General features: G+C 48.5%; 2 protein-coding genes across 3 annotated transcripts in view; one reads left to right on the forward strand and one right to left on the reverse strand.

The window, feature by feature from the left end:
* Positions 1 to 15,151, forward strand: part of MMP24OS (MMP24 opposite strand) — a 39,862-nt gene extending 24,711 nt beyond the window's left edge. The window contains exons 4-5 of one of the 2 annotated variants that reach the window (XR_006409998.3): positions 9,551 to 9,704; positions 9,780 to 15,151. The gene's annotated coding sequence lies outside the window, so the exon portion shown is untranslated. Of the gene's footprint in view, positions 1 to 9,550 lie in introns of both variants that reach the window. The other variant, XR_006409997.3, reaches the window with a different exon arrangement.
* Positions 1 to 18,339, reverse strand: part of MMP24 (matrix metallopeptidase 24) — a 41,977-nt gene extending 23,638 nt beyond the window's left edge. The window contains exons 1-2 of the mRNA XM_026503364.4: positions 18,139 to 18,339; positions 546 to 694 (exon numbers count right to left, since the gene is read on the reverse strand). Coding sequence (XP_026359149.2) covers positions 546 to 694; positions 18,139 to 18,339 — 350 coding nt within the window. The remainder of the gene's footprint in view (positions 1 to 545; positions 695 to 18,138) is intronic.
* Positions 18,340 to 18,996: the final 657 nt, after the last annotated feature.

Here is an 18,996-nt window from a genome sequence, read left to right on the forward strand (position 1 = left end):
TCCCTGAAAATCAGCGTTTCCTTCTGAGTTCTGGACTGGTACAGCCAGACTATTGTACTTTTCACGGCATGGTGAGCCTCTGGAAGGCACGGATCGTAGGATCAAGTCCAGTGCTTGGCACATGTAGGCATTTAGCAATATTTGATAAATAGAAAAAGTGGAACAATTTGCCAACTCCTTATCATTCAGGAGTTGTTTGTATCAAGCGAGATGTGTACATCTCAGGGAAATCCAGAGGGGTGACTCTGAAAGCCAAAAGCTATTAGAGTCAGAGGAGATCTAAGACTCTCTCTCACCAAACCCCTCATTCTGCTGATAAGGAAACTGAGGTCCAGAAGGATTAAGGTCACACCGCAAATTTAGGGCAGAGCACCTCCCAAGCTCACATAGGAAAGGGCACCTTGGGGTATTCCCTCCCTGGACGATACTGCAGGAGTGAGACAGGAAGGTTGGATGGGGATGGTATATACACGGGGCTCTGACAATTAAGAACCCAAATATAAGTCTGGAAAGTTCCAAGGCACGATGCCCTACGCAGATCTTACTCGATTGTTGTCTGATCCAACACACCGGTGACTGGGATCCCGTAAAACTGCTGCATAGTGGAGACTGCTGACTGTAAGGCCTTCCCTGAGTGCAGCACGGGCGCCCGTGAGTCAGAGGGAAGCAGATAGCCATAGGACTTTAACCAGTTCTGGAAGACACGGGAAAGAGAAGGACACATTATATTGGAGAAGGCTCTGAGCTACCTGGGCAGAGATTTGCCCTTGAAACTCTGGATCATTTTACCGAAGGGACCTATGGACTCATGCTCTGATTGCTTCCCCTTTGTTCCCTCCTGCGCACACTGGTAAACTAATCTCCAGAAAACCCAGCTCTCGTTGGCTCTCTCCCTCGCTATAAAGCCTTCATGGGCTCTCTACTGGCTATAGAGTAAAGATTAAATTTGCATTCAAGGCTTTCCGGTACCCTGCCTCTTTACTCTTTTATGCAGTGGTTTCCGCTGATATGTGACTAGACATGCAAGAGCCCAAGAATGCTTCCTTCTCTGAAGCAGAGTGGCCTGTTAAAATGTGCCCTCCAGAAACCACTGTGTCTAACATCAGAGTCTGCTGAAGAATCACGTTGTAGAATACTTATTGACATGAGCTTGTATACAGGCATTATTGTTAACCCCTCCAAAAGAGCAAGCCATCATACGTACATATAAGCAAAACGATGCATTATTTAATTTAAATATAAATACATAATGTATGCATAGGAAAAAGCACAGAAGGGCACACATAAAAAATAATAGCATGGTTATGTAAGAGAATTTCTTGTTTTTAGAAAATATCCACTGAAGTATTTTGGCTTATATAATGGTGCACGATGTCTGCAACTTTTTCTTAAACAGATTCAGAAAAGAGAGAGGGAGAGGAGGGAGAGATAGAGAGAGAGAGAGAGAGGAAACAAATGTAGTAAGGTGTTAAGAATTGGGGAATCCAGGTGAAGGGTATTTGGGAATTCTTTGTTCTATTCTGGAAAACTTTTCTGGAAGCCTGAAATGATGTCAAAAAAGTTTTTTTTTTAATAAAAAAGGACTTAACCACGAGCATCCTGTGTTACAGTATCACGGGGGAGCATTTCTGTTTTCTAAGTTTTATGCATGGAGTCATTTAAAAAGGGGAGGAACAGTTCAAAAGGGCAAGAGCGTCTGAAAGTAACTTGGATGAAGAAGCTGCAACAGACAATGACTCTGAAGGACAGCAAAGGAGAGATGCTTATTCCCGCTGACAGGCGGGAGGGGCTGGAAGCCTGAAGAAACCAGAGCACCGGCAGATATCTGTGGCATCAGTTGGAAAATGAGGAAAACACCCGTGGGTCTCCCGAACCCACCCGCATGTACAGGAGCGCCTTTACAAGCTGGTCTCTGAGCCAGACGGAAGCTGCAGCCCATCCTCCAAGAATTATCCTGAACACCAGGTGATTTAAGGAAGGAGAAAGAACTTAGGAAACAATATTATTCCCGTTGTGATTTTTGCTTCTTGTCTCTATACGAACAGTCTTGTTGTGGATGTGTCTGTTGTTACAAGTCAAAGCGAACCGTTTTGGGAAGGAAGCCGACCAGCAACTATAAATAAGTTATTATTTATTTCATCTAAGGTGACTATAACATCTTTACTGCAAAAATCTTTCATTATTTTAAGGTTCCGTTCATAAATTACCACCTCCAGAAGACTTCCCTCACTCCCCAAACTAAGTCATTTTCTTCCTCGTTTGTGCTCCCCCGATCCCCTGTTAGAGATAATCTAGATCTTATAGTATTGGGTTCTAATTTTTACTTGACATGTCAGACTCTTAAGTGCCTCAAGAGAAGGGCCTGTGTTCTACTCAGCTCTGTTTATCCAGTGTCCAGAAGTGCCTGACACACAGTGCTGCTGCTCAGGTCTGCTCAACAAACGTAAGTGGGCACTCACTGCCTGCCAGGCACTGTGCAAGGCTCTGGGGATACAAAGGTGCATAAGGAGCTCACAGCCCAACAAGTAAACCCACCATGAAAACACAGCCCTCAAAGTCAGGTGTGTACAGGGTTCTAAGGGGGTACAGAAGAGACGTGCCTTCTCCACATGGAGGTGGAGACGGGGAGAGAGGGGAACCCAGGGGAGGCTCCCAGGAGCAGTGTTGAGGGATACAGCATGTGCAACTGTGGGAGGGGAGCACGGTGGATTCTGAGAAGGGTTTCAAACGACAGGAATGGGGGAGGGCAGTGTGATGAAAGGAGAGGGCTGAAAAGTAGGGACATGGAGGGAGATGATATGTCATTATTGGTTCACAAAGTGGGAAAATTATAGAGAATCACTTTGACTTGACTGTGGCCCAGGATCAGCCAACAGGTTCAAGTAAATCATCTAGAAATGAACATGACAGGGCAGCTAAGTTACCCACTGTTCATCCTGTGCTCCGGCTGCTGGTCCCAGGTTAAGTCATGCCATCGAAATACTACATCCCTGCGCCACATCCTCTCAGCCAGAATGGCACATTATGTTCCCTTTTTTTAATGGTAACTTCAATGAAGAATGATTGGGTTGAATAAACAGGGCATATGGTAGGAAAGAGGCACCCAGTTCTGAGATCAAATCCTGGCTTCACTGCTCACTGGCCATGTGACGCTGGAAAAACTGAACTTCAATTTCCTTGCAAACCATAACTTACATGCAAACTATAATTCCTCCTCCACAGGATTACTGTTAAGATAAAATGAACAAATGCCCTCGACGACATAATCACTCAAAGGGGTTTGCTATTGCTTGGGATGCTGTCTCTGTAATCTTTTGCAAACTCAAGGTGGAAAACTTGGGCTCTGACTCCTTTGCCTTCTGAAATCGAGTCATCCCACCTTCCCACATTCTCCCTGGACCGAGGACCAGTCCTGATGGGTCCTGTGGAGGGCAGTATGTGTCACAGTCAAGTCTGCTTGCCACAAGGTGGCCGGTGGCCATGACCATCTCTCCCACAGCACCGGGAGCACCGCCCGGCAGAGAACTGACAGCTGGCTTGAATTGCATACTCTTCACCCTCACTCAACTTTCTTAGGCCCAAACACAATCATTTTCTGTCTAGCTTGAGGAAAATGTTTTCCCTACGGGAGATTCTGTATGTTTTCTGGATTCAGAAAGTGGACACTGGGTGGCTCAGTGGTTTTCCCTCTTGGCCTTTTCTCCAAGAATCCGTCAGCCAAATGTATGGCTTAAATATGGAGCACGGTGAGACTTGGAAGTAACTTACTCTTTTCATCTTTCCCACCACCAAGTTATGTTTCATCGTTAAAAGTCTTACAAACCTTGTTTCAACCTGTAAGCTGTCTCAAACCCTTCCAGAAAGAGGTGTGGTACGAATCTAAAATAAATCAAACTCCTCCTTATCTATGGAGTCTGCTCTCTAAAAATGCAGCTAAGATGAATTATGGCATTTGGGAAATGGCTGGGGATCTTTGGACAGATACCACTGACAAACTAGGCAGCCAACTGAGGAGTTCCTCTGAACTAGCACAGGAATTAAGAACCTTCTCCCCTCCTGCCCTCATTACTGTTTATGGTAAGAGATAAGGAACAGGGAACTCTGGGCATAAACCTACTCCAGCCTTTGAACACTTTGGGGAATTGAAAGTAGCTCCTCCTCCTCCGTAAAGGGCAACTTGGTTTACCCAGCTCCGTTCCTGGGATACACAAGCAAGGAGCCACTGGGGGCCAAATAGGATGTGCTGAGTCGAGCTCAGCAGCATCAGGAACTAGGACCTAAGGATTCAGGTCCTGGGCAAATGTCTGGGTCAGGACCAAACACTAGAATGGGTCAGCCTTCTCTAAGCTCTGCTTCTGCTTCCCTCCCAGGTTCACTGGAAACAATCCTCAGAGCTCAGCGGCAGACCCCTAAGAAGGGAAATGGGAAGGGGAGGGGGCTGGTCAAAGGACAGCTCCAAACCAGGGAGCAAGGCACTGAGATTAGACCTGCGTGTGTGCCTGTATACGTGTGTGAGAGGCTAAGAGGCTAGGGACCAGATAATTCCAACTTCTGCTGCTTAACCCAGTCTCTGCCACCCACTTGCTTCTGCCACTGTGTGACCCAGGCAGTCCCTCTTGACCTGTCTGGGCAGAAGTCCCTGGTGTTGGTGCAAGTCTTCTATATTCCAGCCATACCAGTTCCAAAACGTTCCCTGCCCTTGCATACTCGCGGGCTGTTCCCGCTGCCTACAAAGCCCATTCTCTTTATGTGTGTTAGCAGACTCATCCTTAAGGTCTAGCTGAAATGTTACCTCCTTTGGTAAATCTTCCTTAACTCTCCCTGCAGAACTAGTGGGCACCCTCCTTACTGCTGCAGGGCTTTGCTTCTCTGCCACTCTAGACGCAGCTACCACAGTGCCTCCTACCTGTCGCTTGATATGTTTTCCCCACTAGATTGAGTTCTGAGGAGCAGAGAGTGTCGTATTTATTTTTGTATCTGCTGTGGCACTTAGAACAGTGCCTGGCACAACAAATCATCACTGGATGAATGAATGAATGAATGAATGAATGAATGAACGAACGAACGAACGAACGAACAGTTGGTCCAGGGGGCATTGCCTGGATACCAACCAAGGAGGGGATTTCATCTTGGGAAGGCTTCCTGAGTAATACACAAGAAAACACCAAGCACAATTCTTGGTATCTGTTAGAGGCTGAGAAAAACATTTGCTGAAATTCAGTCTATTGTGGTTTGACTTCCTTGCTTGATGAGGCAATAGGCTCCATTGTCCCATCCGAAAAAAGGTAAAATCCATGAAAGGGAAAAAAGCCCCATTCAGTTTTAAACACAATGACCTACCTTCCATCTTTTTACACCTGGATCCATTAACCAATCACCAGCCATGTCAGAAGTCTGCCCTTTATAGCTCAGTTAACCAACTCTAAGATGTCTGTCACCCTCTAAGCACTGAAAGAGGTGTAAACCCAGGAAAAAGTGAGAAAAATCTCAGAGTGCGGCGAGCAGGGACCAAAATAGCTGGGCTGCACCAAAGATGTAGAGATGGCAGACAGTACGTGCGATTGGTTTGCCAGCCAGAAGGCGGGATTTCAGTTCCTGAGAAGCCGAAGCTGAGACATTCAGTAGTGGCAGGCAAAGGAGAGAGTGGAAAATAACAAGGAGAAAAAACGTGGCCCGGAGAGGGAAGAGAGCGGCAGACAGCAGAGGCGGTGGTGACATTAGAAGTGGCATTGGGGGCAGCAAGAAGCAGATCAGCTGGCGGTGCTGCTGTTCGCTCTTGGAAAACAGAGAAGGCGGTGGAGGAGGAGAGAAGGTTGGATCCGCTAGACCAGCATGGCCTCCTGGGGGTAACCCGGAGCATTGCACCTGTTTGGGTGTGAGGCCAACCCCAACTGCACAGGTCTGGAGAAGGAGCGGGAGAATGATTAGAATCAGATGTTTGATCAGGATCGCAGTGGGCTGGAAGGTATTATCATAAAGGCCAGAGGGAAACATACAAAGAAGGACCAGGCAAGAGGTGTCACATCTGGAAGCACGAACTAGAATGAGGAAGAGAGAATGAAAGACCCTGATCAAAGAGTTTGGGTAGCAGAGGTCATAATCTAGGATGATGATGTGAGTAACAGGAACAAGGCATGACTTCAACACTCACAGGAGGTCCAAGTCCCATCCTGGAGGGTGTATATGCAGAAGGACAGTGACAAACAGGAGCGTGACTAAGGGGGAGTGGCTGGGAGAATGAAGGAACCACTCATATGAACCATGTCCTAGGAGGGAAATATGAGGGATGTTTAGGCTGGAGAAGGGGGAGCTGCAGGGAACATGCCAGTCTTCATAAAGCCAACTGACTATGGATGAAGGAGATTTATTCTGGTTGACACAGAGGGCAAACCTAAGACCAGCACAGATTATAGGACATAGATCTTGACTCACGATAGGAAACGACTTTGAAACAAAGGTGTTCTAATTATAGCAACAATGATAATAGCTACTGTATTAGAATGCCAACTATATACCTGGCATTGTGCTAGGCACCCTAGAATGCAATGGCCCCAGGAGGTAGGAATCCCCCTATGTGCAGATGAAGAAACAGGTTCAGAGAATTAAGCATCCAGAGTCACAAAGTTCATAAGTGGCAGGATTCAGACCCAGATATGTATGAAACCAGGCATTCCATATTGTCAGACAACTGGGACAGGCATCTCTTTCCCCTCCCAGGACATCTTACACCTCACACTCCTAAAGAGTGCTGTCTTACCTAACATCATAGCTCCATACTCTTCTGCTGTGACCCCGGTGCCGGGCACCAACACCTACCCACTTACCAGCCAGAAGCCTCATATGACCCATGACTCTACCTTCTCCTTCACAGCCCACATCCATCTTTTACCAAAGAACTATTGGTTCTACTTCCTAAACATCAGATGTGCTTCTGTCCATTCATTCATTCATTCATTCATTCAGTAAGTCTTCAAGGACTTACTACTATGTACCAGGCACCGTATGCTAGGCTCTGGGATAGAACAGCAAACAGAAACATTCTTGTTAATTTCTAGTTACAGGCTAGTGGAAGAACCATGGGGCAATAAGTTCTGTGACAAATAAAGCAGGTTGAGGAGCTAAGAGGGATGGGACAACCATTTTATAAAGGATGGTCAGGGAAGGTGGCCCCGTGGAAGTGACATCTGAGCGAGAGACCTAAAGAGGGAACAGAAAGTACCATTACCCCCGAGGCTTCAAGGGTTTTCCATCAAGAGCCTTCCAGGGAGAGGGAACCAGAGGTATTAGTCAAAGGGTACAGTATTTCACAAGATTAGTAAGTTCCAGAGATCTGTGCAGCATAGTGCCTAGAGTTAACAGTACTGTACTATATGCTTAAAAAATTTGCTAAGAGGGCAGATCTTAAGTGTTCTTAGCACAAAATAATAATGATAAATAACGAGGGCAGGAGGAAACCTCTGGAAGGGAAGGGTTTGTTCATGGCATAGACTGTGGTGATGGTTTCACAGGTGTTTATCTCCAAACTCATTAAGCTGCCTATGTTAAATATGTACAGCTTTTTGGGTGTCAATTATACCTCAGTAAAGTGGTTTTAAAAAACAAAGAGCCTTCATGACTTGACTCCTGACTACCTCTGCAGCCTCTTCTACCATTCCCCACCTAGCACTCTGTGTTTCAGTGTGTTCTAAGTCTTCCAGACCCTTCCATACATCGTTCCTTCTATCTAGATCACGCTCCTCTCTCTGGGGAGGCCTTCCTTGACCCCTTAACTTATCACAATTCTTATCACGCAGTGTTGTCATCACATGCTGTTAACTGGTCTCTTGACTGCGTAGTGCCCGAGGGAGGGCCCGTAGTCTGCCTTCTCCACCGCAGTACCCTAACACCTAGCTCAGGGCCTGGCTTGGATACTTATTTATTAAATGAAAATGAGTGGAAGTGTGGGAGGAGAGGGAGAGTCATCTGGTCAGAACTTGTTGTAGGACAGGCCCTCTCAAACTCAGCACTACCGGGAGTTTGGGCCAGATCATTCTTCGGTGTGTGTGTGTGGGGGGGGTCGTCCTGTGCTCTGTAGGACGTTTAGCAGAATCCCTGGTTTCTTCAATTAGAATACTAGTAGCACCACCCCCTCAGCTGTGACAAACAAAAAAACCGTCTCTAGACATTGCCGAAAGTCTCCCTGAGGGTGGGCAAAATTGCCCCGGATTGAGAACCACTACTATACAAAGATTCCCATATAGAGCTGCCTTGACTATCCTTCAAGGGTCCATTCAACCCTATATTTTGTTTGAGGGAAAGCACACGGCATCAGTCAGGAGCCTCCCAGGTCGAGGCTCAGGGTGAGAACCGGTTTCCTCATCTGGACAGATGGGCAGGAGTGGCCTTGATGTGGGGTCTGCTGAGGGGTGAGGAGTAAGGCAGCTCAAGAGGTCGTGTAGGGTCGTGGTTAGGAATGTACACTCTGGAGACAAACTGTGTTCGGTTCAAATCCTAATTCTTCCATTTATTTGTTGCACGACCTGAGGTAAATTATTCAACCTTCCTCACGCTCGCTTCCTCCATCCGTGTCGTGTCATTAGCACGTGACTCGTGGAGTGGTTGTGGAGATGAAATAACATAAGACGTGTAGTAAGTCCTCAGTAAAACATAGCAATAATAATGACTATTATTTTCTTGAGAGGTGACAGGCAACTCTAAACACCTCGCTGTACGGCAGCCCCGTCACCAAGGCTGGGTCTCAGCGCACAGTCCTCGTGTGTCATGGGCCGTCAGCATTGCAGGGTTCAGGGAGCTTGTTAAAAGTGCATATTCCCGACTCTGAACCGAGACCCTATGAAACCGGACTGTGTGAGGCTGGAAACTGGGAATCTGCATTTTTAAACCATGAGCACCTGAGGTGATTCAGCTGCCTGCTAAAGCGCAGAAGCGCAGCGGTAAGGACCCATCGCTGTCGGGAGTGACGACCTCGTGCCACGAAGGAATGGGCATGCCGTGTGCACTCTCACCTCTGACGTACTGAGGCAGGAACATGTCACCCACTTAGAAAATTAGCTCAATAGCCAGCCCTGCTCTCGGTGCCTCAGCTCTGCCGTCATCTCTGGGTCCTTCACCTGCCCATCTCCTGGGCTCGTCCTAACTTCAGGGCCCATCAACACGCCAACATTGAGATTCCATTGTGTTATTGTACATTGCCATCAAGAGTGGCCTAACGTCACCTTCCCCGTGCATTGCTATGTGAGCTCAGTTCTCACTCTGGGTTTTTACCTCGGTTTCCCTGTATGGCACTTAGGTCCCAAGCTGAGATTGCTATGACCTTAATCTGTTTCTCAAGGTCTCAGATTCCCTGCTTGGTTCCCGGTCTTCTCCAGACAGTGAGACTCTAGTCCCTGTACACCTGGGAACTGGGTAGGGTCCTATCTAAAAAGCCAGGTCACTTGGGACCAAGATATCACTACATTGTCAAATATTACCTAATCTTGCTCTTTCCAGCTCTTTCCTCGGGCAAATGACCTCACTTCTTTAAGGTTCCTTTTCTCCATTTGTTAAACAGAGAATGAAAAAGAAGACTTGTGAGGAGGATCCAGTGAGATGATGCACTGTGGTAGATGAAATAACAGCCATCCAAAGATGGCTACATCCTAACCCCTGGACCCCATGGCTCTGTGAACTCACGTGGCAAAGGAGCCTTTATAGATGGGATGAAGGTAAGGATCTTCAGGTGGGGAGATTATCCTAGGTCATCCAAGTGGGCTCAATGTAATCCCAAGCTTCCTTGTAAGAGGCAGGCAAGAGGGTCAGAGTCAGAGCAGGAGAGGTGACGACAGAAGCACGTGTCAGAGTGGCGCCATGCTGGAAGGGGCTGCACGCCAAGGAACCCGCGTGGACGGCCTCTAGAAGCCAGAAAAGGCCAGGTATGAATTCTCCCTTGAGTCTTCAGAAGGAAGCCAGCCCTACAGAGACCTTGCTTTTAGTCCTGGTAAGTCCCGTTTCAGACTTCTGACCTCCAGAAGATGAGAAATCTGTGTTAGAAGCCACTAAGTTTGTGGTAGTTTGTTTCTGCAGCAGTAGGGAATGAATACATGCATGAGAAGCATTTAGCAGATTCTGGCAGAAAGTAAGGACTCTCACAATGTTGTCTGTGTTCTTGCTCCCACACTCTCCGGCAAGAGATGGGCCACCATCACGCTGTGGTGATGCCTCAGGGATCAGCCCTAACATCGTGTCAGGCCCCCAGCTCCTGTCTTGCCAGAGCCCTGCTTCCTCCTCCACCCATACCACTGAGGTCCCAGCCTTGCCCACTGAGCCCACCTCCATTATAACTAATTTTTTAAAATCTGAAACTTGAAGGCTTAACCATTCAGGTATCTAGAAAATTCACTGGTCAACATACTTTGAAACCATCTGATTTAATACACTTGTTTTGCAGAAGAGCAAGATAAAACATGAAGGGAGAAATGACTTATCCAAAATCACAGAGCAAGTTGAGAGAGGAAATGGAGCTAGCATCCCTGCCTCCTAGGGAGGGTTCTCTCTGCCATGCTACACCCTCCACGCTAGCTCTGGTTTGCCTCCAAGTGCTGTCTTTTTTTTTTTTTTTTTTCCTTTTCACTTACAGCCAGTCTGAAAAGGGCCCTCAGGCTCGCCCACAATGCCCAGCTTAGCTGCTTGACAAACACCTTAATGGTGCAGCGTTGCCTCTTGGCTGCCACCAACTCTTGAGCACTAGCGGGAACTCCCTGGCACTCTGCTCCGTGTCCTTGGCCCGTTCCCAGGAGGCCACCACAAGCCAGACAATCACCATCCCCAAGGAGATGGCACATTTGGGGTTTGGGGTCAGCACTAGGATGTCCAAGTTTTCCAGTTCCGGGGTGGCCTCCTCCCAAGGCCAGGAGAGGGGCCATGCTCTTATTCACTCTGTGAGGAGGGAGGAAGCTTCATCTTCCTCACCTTTTCCAGGGCCTTCCTGCCAACCTGCCACAGTTTTCTGTCCCCTGGGGTTTGACATACTGATGAGTTAAGAATAAGGGAAGCGGGAACACAAGACCATGGCCAGGCCTCAGTTTTTCAACTGTAATAGGCAGATGGCTGAAGTAGGTAACCCCTAAGTAATTATATAAAGTATAAAATATATAATAATTTTAGCTTGATTGGATTGAGTGTGGAGCCGTCTTCTGGTTCCTCGCTGCCAGTTTTAAATCCAGGCTCCTTAGCGTGGCACTCAACGAGTTTCCCGATCTGACCCAATGCACCTTTCTAGCCTTATCTTCTGTCATGCACAGCCTACCCTTTTACTGCCCACCCCACGGACTCCCCCTTTAGCTACTGACGACCTCCTTGTGTTGACTGCACACATCCCGCAGTTTCCTTCCTCTAGGCCTCTTTCCTTCCCTCTCTGTATTATCCCTTTCCCACATAGCCTCTCCATGACAAACTATTAAATATCCTTCCAAATGCAACTTGAATGCCACTTCATCTGGGAGGGCTATCCAGGGGTGAGTGGACTTCCTCTGGGCTCCCAACGGCATTCTACACCCCCCTCACTCACCGCGCCTGTCACATCATACATAGTGTTTCCCATGCCTGTGGTCCCCACTGAACGCTGCAGCTTACAGCCTGGTGAGGGAGAAAGACACAGAAAGCCTCAATGTTCCATTGAGTGGGATGAAGGAGAAGGAGAAGGCGTTGTGAATGTGTTTGACAGGAGATCCAGGCTGTGATGTCAGGGACAGCCTCCCTGAGAAAGGGTATCTTACTGAAGTCCTGAGATGGGAAGGAAGCCGCCCATTAGAAAAAGAGAAGGAAGGCCAGGGTGGCCAGACTTGAGTAAGAAGGTAGTATATGCAGAAGGAAGCTGGAGAGCCGGGAAGGACTCTGTCACGCAGGCCCTCACAGGCCTTAGGAAGCAGCCCGGTGGGGGCCAGGTTCAGGGGGTTCCTACTATTCTTCATTCTACTTTCGTGCGTGTTTGAGATTTTCCATAATAAGAATCAAAAGGAAGAAGTGGTGGAAAGCAGGGATAGTAGTTCGTCTTCATCCTCAAAGCCGCTTTAAGCAAGGGGAGTGTGGGAGTAGCATGATCAGATGTTTTTGTTTAAAACTTTTTTATTATTAAATATTTCCAGCACTCAGAGAGGCATAAAAATAATAAAACACACCTTGGATAATCGCCAACCAGCTTTGTTAAATCTTAGCTTTGGCCATATTTGCTTTGGATGTAACAGACCCCTGTGTGGATTTATTTTTAAAAGGTCACTCTGGCTGCCATTTGAGGAAGGATTAGAGGCAGGCAAGAGAGGCTGAGCAGGTGGGACATTTTTGAAGTCCAGATGAGATACCAGTTCAGACTACGAAGGAGGCGATGGAGGTGGAGAGGAGTAGATGCCAAGAAGCTCTAGTCAGGAGGAGGAATTGCTGGGGCTTGCTCAGTAATTCTGCTGAGGCAAGTGAGGTGAGGAAGAGGTGGCGGACCACCCCTGTCTCTCTGGCGCAGAGCTTTTGGGGCACAGAGAAGAGTGTGCCTGAGTGTGTGTGTGGTAGAGAACTGAGTTTTTAAATCGACAAAAGTTATTGATAACGATGCCCGTTTTTCTCTACCTACTTTGTTATAACAGCCCGTATGATCTTTGAGAAAACGTTGCCTTTTATATATATGGCTTTGCCGTTCTGCTATATGTCATTAAAGCCTCGTTCAAAGTTGCCTTTTAAAATGAATGCATGGAATAATGATGAAGGAAAACTAGCAAAGGACGTGAATGGAATCAATCCTGAGGTCCGGAGAAACCGAGAGCTTTGTTCCAAAACGTCTCAGCTGGGGAGGGCTGGAGCTGGGATCCGCAACTTCTAGCCACACATTATTCCCTAAAACGGGTACGCAGATCTAAGTACGCCAGGAAAAAGCTCAAGGTATCAGGGCCGGAGCCAGCACCCAGCCGGCTCCGGAACAGGCCCCAGTCCCCCCACCTCTCAACCCAGCTCCAAGCAGGTCCCTTCTCTGCTCAGAAACCTTTAATGACTCCCCTCAGCCTTTGGACAAAAGCCAGTTTCACAATCTGCTCTCAGCCTCCCTGTCCAGCCTCTTCTCATACACACTTACTGGAAATAGCCAGTAACGTGATGCCTTGGGCACATCAAGTTATCTGCCGTTTCCTAAACACGCCCTGCGCCTTCGTGGAGCCTTGGTTCCTGGCTTTCCTTCTGTCTGGACTGTCCCCTCACCGTTGTCTGTCCTTCTCTTCCCTCAACCGTTCATCTTTAATAGCAACCTCTTCCCTGAAACATTCTCTGAGAGCCTCCTCTCCTCCCCACGCTGTACTCCTCGCCCTCATTACACCTCCAGCACGCATTCATCTGTTCTTCAAGGAAAGGTACTGACTTTTGTGTTCGAAGCATGATCGAGAGAAGCTGGTGGGGGCACAGACAATGAAATCAATAAAAAAATATTGAGAATGTGCCAAGCAACTGTTCTAGATCCTGAGGAGACATTGGCTGCAGTCTATTAAGAACTGGTTCCTCTCATTCTGAGTTCAAACTATACCATGTGATAAGGCTAGGCATGTCCGCAGATCAGTCTCTTTAGTACAATTATAATGCACTTCTCTATGCTCTGAAACTACCTCTTTCAAGGACTGGAGTGGGACAACCCTGAAAGTGGAAAAGATTGGCTAAAAGGCTATTGCAGAAATCTAGAACAAGCATGCAGACCAAGGACAGAAAATCCAGCTTCTAGTCCTAGCCTTACTGTTGATTAGCTACTTGTGGGTCCCTGAACGAGATGGGGACAGGTCACATCCTTTCTCAGAGTCTCTGCTCATCTATAAAGTGAGGACAATATTTTCCCTATCTCACTCGTGGTGTTGTTGCCAGGATCAAGTGGGGCCACTCACATGACAGCATCTGGAAAGTGCAAAGCACCTTTCAGATATGAGGCTGTTAAAGTCATAGGAAAAAACATAGTAATAATAAGAGAAATGAATTAAATGCTGCAGACTAGATTCAGATTAGGTAAGAGGGAGAACTTCCTAACAGTGAGACCTTTTTTTTTTTTTTTCCCCAGACAAGAATGAAGCTATACTGGTAGGCCATGACCATATTGAAAGAAATTTTGGTTTGGGAATCTGTCTGTGCTTCTTAATAGGCCTGCCCCACTACCAGACTCATCAGGGCTCTAACTTTTCTTAACCAGAGGTGCAAACCAAAGAATGCTCCCCATCCACCCAGAGCAGTTCCCTCAAAACTGGTCTAGAGGGCAGGAGTCCATTATGGCTTTGGTCGAGGTGTCACACTCCGTTACTTGTGTGACCCATGCTGATCAGCTTGTCTCTTTCTGTCTGTACTGACCTTCCTCAGAATTAAACTGGAAAGTAGCAGGGCCAAAATATTATTTGTGGGACATTCTACTCAGCTAATAATAAGAGAAAGGGATGCTTTAAATAAACCAAACACAGGAAGCCAATTAGGGAATCAGTGGGACCCCCTGTTGTGCAAAATACAAAAGAAAGACTCAAGAATGCAAAGGAGAAAACAGACTGAATGAGGTGTTTTTTGTTTTTGTTTTTTTTTCATTTTGTCTTTTGGTAATGCCAGATCAGAGATACAAAAATCAAAAGCCAGAGATAGTGAAAATGCTTTCAACTAAGAAGTCAGGAGACCAGGGAAAGGTTTAGAGTTCTGAATCACCTACTATCAGATTTAGAGTCCTTGGGCAACTCAGGGCAATTCAAGAAGTGTCTATTAAGTACTACTATGTGCTTCTTTGGTGATCTCTAAGATCACAGCCACCTCTCGGTGCCTCTCTATTGTATGTCACTACCACCAGATGACAACATACTGAGCAGGGTTTCAAGGGTGAGATTGTGGGACCACTGCCAAAAGGAATAACCTCTACTTCCAATGAAGGAAGGACAGGTGGGCAATGAGTCCCATCCCTAAGAAGCATTTTAGACGGGACCTTAAGACCCACCTGTCCATAAGCATCTATTTCAGATCCATGTAACTTTTTGGCACAAGGGATGAAGAGTAGAATCACCGAATGCTTATTGAGTAATTAATGATGAGCATTGGGGATTGTGTAAGATGTAAAAACACAAGATGTTTTTAGGCCCTGCCTAAGAACTGCCTAAATGATGTTTAGGTATTAAAAAAAAAAAATAAAGGGCAAACTGGCTGGGGCTGCTTCAAAGTGTTGCCCTGAAAAGAGAGGAATAAATAACTAGAGAAGTCAGGGAGTTTCCTGAAGAAGTGGGGCTTGGGCTGAAACTGTAAGGAAAGGTCACAGATGGATGAACGGAGGTACAGATGCAAATGGCATGTGATGAGCAGAGAAACGTGGGTAGTTTGTCTTAGGATAAAGAAGAGACAAGCTTGTCTGGAGTAAGAATGTGTACCAATGAGCAGTGGGAAAGACAGCCTTCTAGAGAGGAGGTAGTGTGGATTCAGACTCCAGAGGACTTAAAAAACAGAAAGAGGAATTAAACATTATCTGGTGGCTGAAGAGCAACCATATTCCTGTAAGGTTTCAATCATGTGAGCTGCTAGTGTTCAGTGAAGGGATAATTAGGTGCAAATTGGTGAGAGAAGCAGTGGATACAATTCTTCTATCTTTTAGAAACTTTTGGAGAATATATTAGACATTGAAAATGGAGTCATCATGGAATTAAGGTGTTTTTTATCAGGTCACTTGGAGATAGGAAACAATAGAAATAAAGGGTCACTTCTCGGAATGAAAGGAAATTAAGAGTTCAGGGGGCCCCAGGAGACCATGCTGGGACTTGTCTGATTTAAATTTTTTATAAGTGATCCAGAAGTAGAGCAAAGTGAAAATTTCAAGAACTGCAGATCATCTAAAACCTTTTCAGGTAGGGAAATGCTCTGCCAAAGAAGACAAAGCTGAAGGAAGGTACTGAGTGGGATGCAAAATGGCAGAGAAACGTCAATGTGAGGAAACGTAAGGTAATGCACTCTGATAAAAATAATCCACACACAGGGTGTTGGGTTCCAGGCTATCAGTTCTGACACAGGAAAGGGATCGGAGAACTACTGCAGATTGTTTCCTAAAGGCAGTGTCCTAACGTGTGGGTCAGGAAGGCTGACAAAGAGATAGGCAGAAGCGGGAATGGAGCTGAAAACCAAAGAAGGAATCATCCTTCCTTTGTGCCAGACTACAGAGTCCCACATCTGGGACAGTGGTCAGGTTTACATCTATTGAAAACTAGGGCCCAAGGATATCTAAAAAAAGGCAACTACAATGACCCAGAGGATGAATGTGGCTGTTCTATGGGTGGCTGGTCATAAGGGGGAAGCTCAAGCATGAAAAGACAAAGGCTAAGCGAGGTGGAGTAATCAAAGCCTATAAAGCTGATAAGGATAAGGTGTGGGTACGCATAACCTTTCCTCCATACCCTGACGTATATAAGCACATAGCCTCCTCTTAATGCTTGAAATATCACAGGAATAACAGGGTTTCAGAGTTGAGATCATCTAGCCCTATCCCTTTATATTAGAGATGATAGAATTTAAGCTTAGAGAGGGCAAGGAAATGGTCCAAGGTCAAGAAGCCACTAGGGGCCAAGGTCAGATTGGAGCCCAGGCCGCCTAAATCCCAGGCCAGGGTCTTCCTACCTCACCCTTTGCACTCAGGAAGACTAAGGGAATCTGACTTTTTATAGGATATAAACTTATGAAACACATTACTTTGAGATGTAATAAAGCTGAAAACACAAACGGGCGAGGGAAAGTTTCCACTAAAAGTCAACCAGCAATGATAAGATCTTTGAAAGACAACTACCAACTGGGGCAAAAGAGACTTTTTACACACCCTAATTTTTGGGGATCATGTACCCCTTTGATAGTCTGAAGAAATCTAGGGATTCTCTCCTAGAAAAATACATTTGCATGCACAAACACAATCTTGCACAAAATTTCAGGCCCCCTGAGTCCCATGCCCAATTAAGAATCCTGTTCCGGCACGTTCTTCTGAACAGACTGCCTGCTTCAACAAATGCACCCAATCTCACAGGATAACTGAGGCAATCACTCTAATTTTCCTCTGCAAAGAACTACTGTCCTAACTTATTACTTATCTCGTATTAGAATTGCAGACCTCCAGGTTGGAAGAGACCAGAAAAATTACCTCGTCCAACTGCCCCTCGCAACCCCTCCTCTATGATACAGAATAGTTTCACGGTTAAATACATGGTGACTAGAGTCAGCCTGCCTAGGCTAGAATTCCAACCCCATCACTTGATAGCTGTGTGACCTTGGGCAAGTTACTGAAGCTCTCTGAGTTTGTATCCTCATCTATAAAGGTGGATAATAATGACAACTATCTCATAGAGTAGTCATGAGGATGATATGAGATTATTAATATAAATCATAGCACCAGGCCTGGCTCCTAGTGAGTACTCAGTAAATGCTAGTACTCAGTAAATTGTTATTATTATGCATGTATCCATGCAGGTATTATGCACGTATCCATCCAAGCCCCCCCCCCCCACCCCGAAGCTTTTGCTTGCACATGTCAGTGATGAGCAGCTCACCGCCTCCTAAGCTGGTTGAGCAGCTCTGATTGTTACAAACTTCTTTTAATATTGAGCTGAAATTTGTCTTCTTGCAACCCCTACCCCCACCCCCGTTGACCCTAATTCTGCCCTGTGGGGCCACTCAGAGCACGTCTACCCTTCCAGCCCTTCAGATACGAAGACAGTGATCGAGTCCTTCCCCCGCCCTCCCGTCCCCCACCCCCCCATCCTCTCTTCTCCAGCTTGAACATCCTTGGTTTCTTCTCCCAGCCCACAACATACTGGCTGCGCTTACTATTTACTCCGAGGCGTTGTACGGTTTTCCTCACACATAGTCATGCAGGCCACACACCCCACCGCCACCACAACAATCCCGACCCTCCTGCTCCGCCCCCGCCCGCTGCCCCTGTCCGCGGTGCTGAAGCAGCCCCGGCCCCGCGGCCCTTCCCGGCCTCTGCCCTGGGCAACCCCCGGCCCAGCCCTCAGGCGCGGACCCCCGCGCGCCACCCCCGCGCCCCCAGCGGCAGGCGCGGCCCGGCCCGCCCAGGCCCGGCCCCCGCGCCGCCTCCCGCCCGGCCCGGAGGCCCCGAGCCCGCGCCCCGGCCCGGCGCGTCAGCCCCACCTGCCCGGCGAAGGGCGCCTCCGCCTCGGCCGCCCGCGCCGCCGCCGCCGCCGCCGCCGCCGCCCGCGCGGCGCCGGGGAGGCAGCACAGCGCGGGCAGCAGCAGCAGCAGCCGCCCGGGGACCCGCCAGCGGCTCCAGAGCGGGGCCCGGCCCGGCGGCGGCGGCCCCGGCGCGGCGCGGCCGCCCCGGCTCCTCGGCATCCCCGCGGCGGGGCCCGGCCGCCCGGCTGCGATGGCGGCGGCGGCGGCGGCGGCGGCGGCGGCGGCTCCGGCCGGGTCCTCCCGCTGCAGCCGCTGCGGAGCCGCCGAGTCACGGCGCCGCGGACACGCGCCCGGCCCGCCTGTCTTCGCCGCCGCCGCCGCTGCCTCGGCCGCCAGCGCGCCCCCGCCTCCGCGCGCCCCGCCCCGGCGGGGGGCGGCCAGGGGCACCGGGGCAGCACCCGGGCCGGACCGCGGGGGCGGCGGCTCCGGGCCAGCCCTGGGGCACTCGCAGGGGAGCGGTGCCGGGGAGGGGTCTCAACGGCCCGAACCACAGCTCCGGAGGGAGGGTCCGAAGGGGTGGAACTGGAGGCGGGGGTCTGGGGGGAGCCCTGAGGGAGGGGGAAGAGGCTAAATAAATAGTCGCAGAGGTAGAACCACGCGATGGCTCTAGGGGAGATATACTGGGTTGGGGGTCCGAAGCCAGAAGACTAGCCCTGAGGGATGGAGTCTGAGGGGGTGGCTCTAGAGGAGGGGGGTCTGGAGACAGCACTGGGGGAGGGACTGAGTAGACGCCCTGGGGTAACGCCGGGGTGGTGGAGCGGTGGCCCTGGAGGAGAGGGTCTGAGAGGGTGGCCTTGGAGAAAGGAGGGCAGGGAG

This window comes from Ursus arctos, unplaced genomic scaffold (assembly GCF_023065955.2).
Source record: "Ursus arctos isolate Adak ecotype North America unplaced genomic scaffold, UrsArc2.0 scaffold_16, whole genome shotgun sequence".
Classification (NCBI taxonomy): Eukaryota; Metazoa; Chordata; class Mammalia; order Carnivora; family Ursidae; genus Ursus; species Ursus arctos.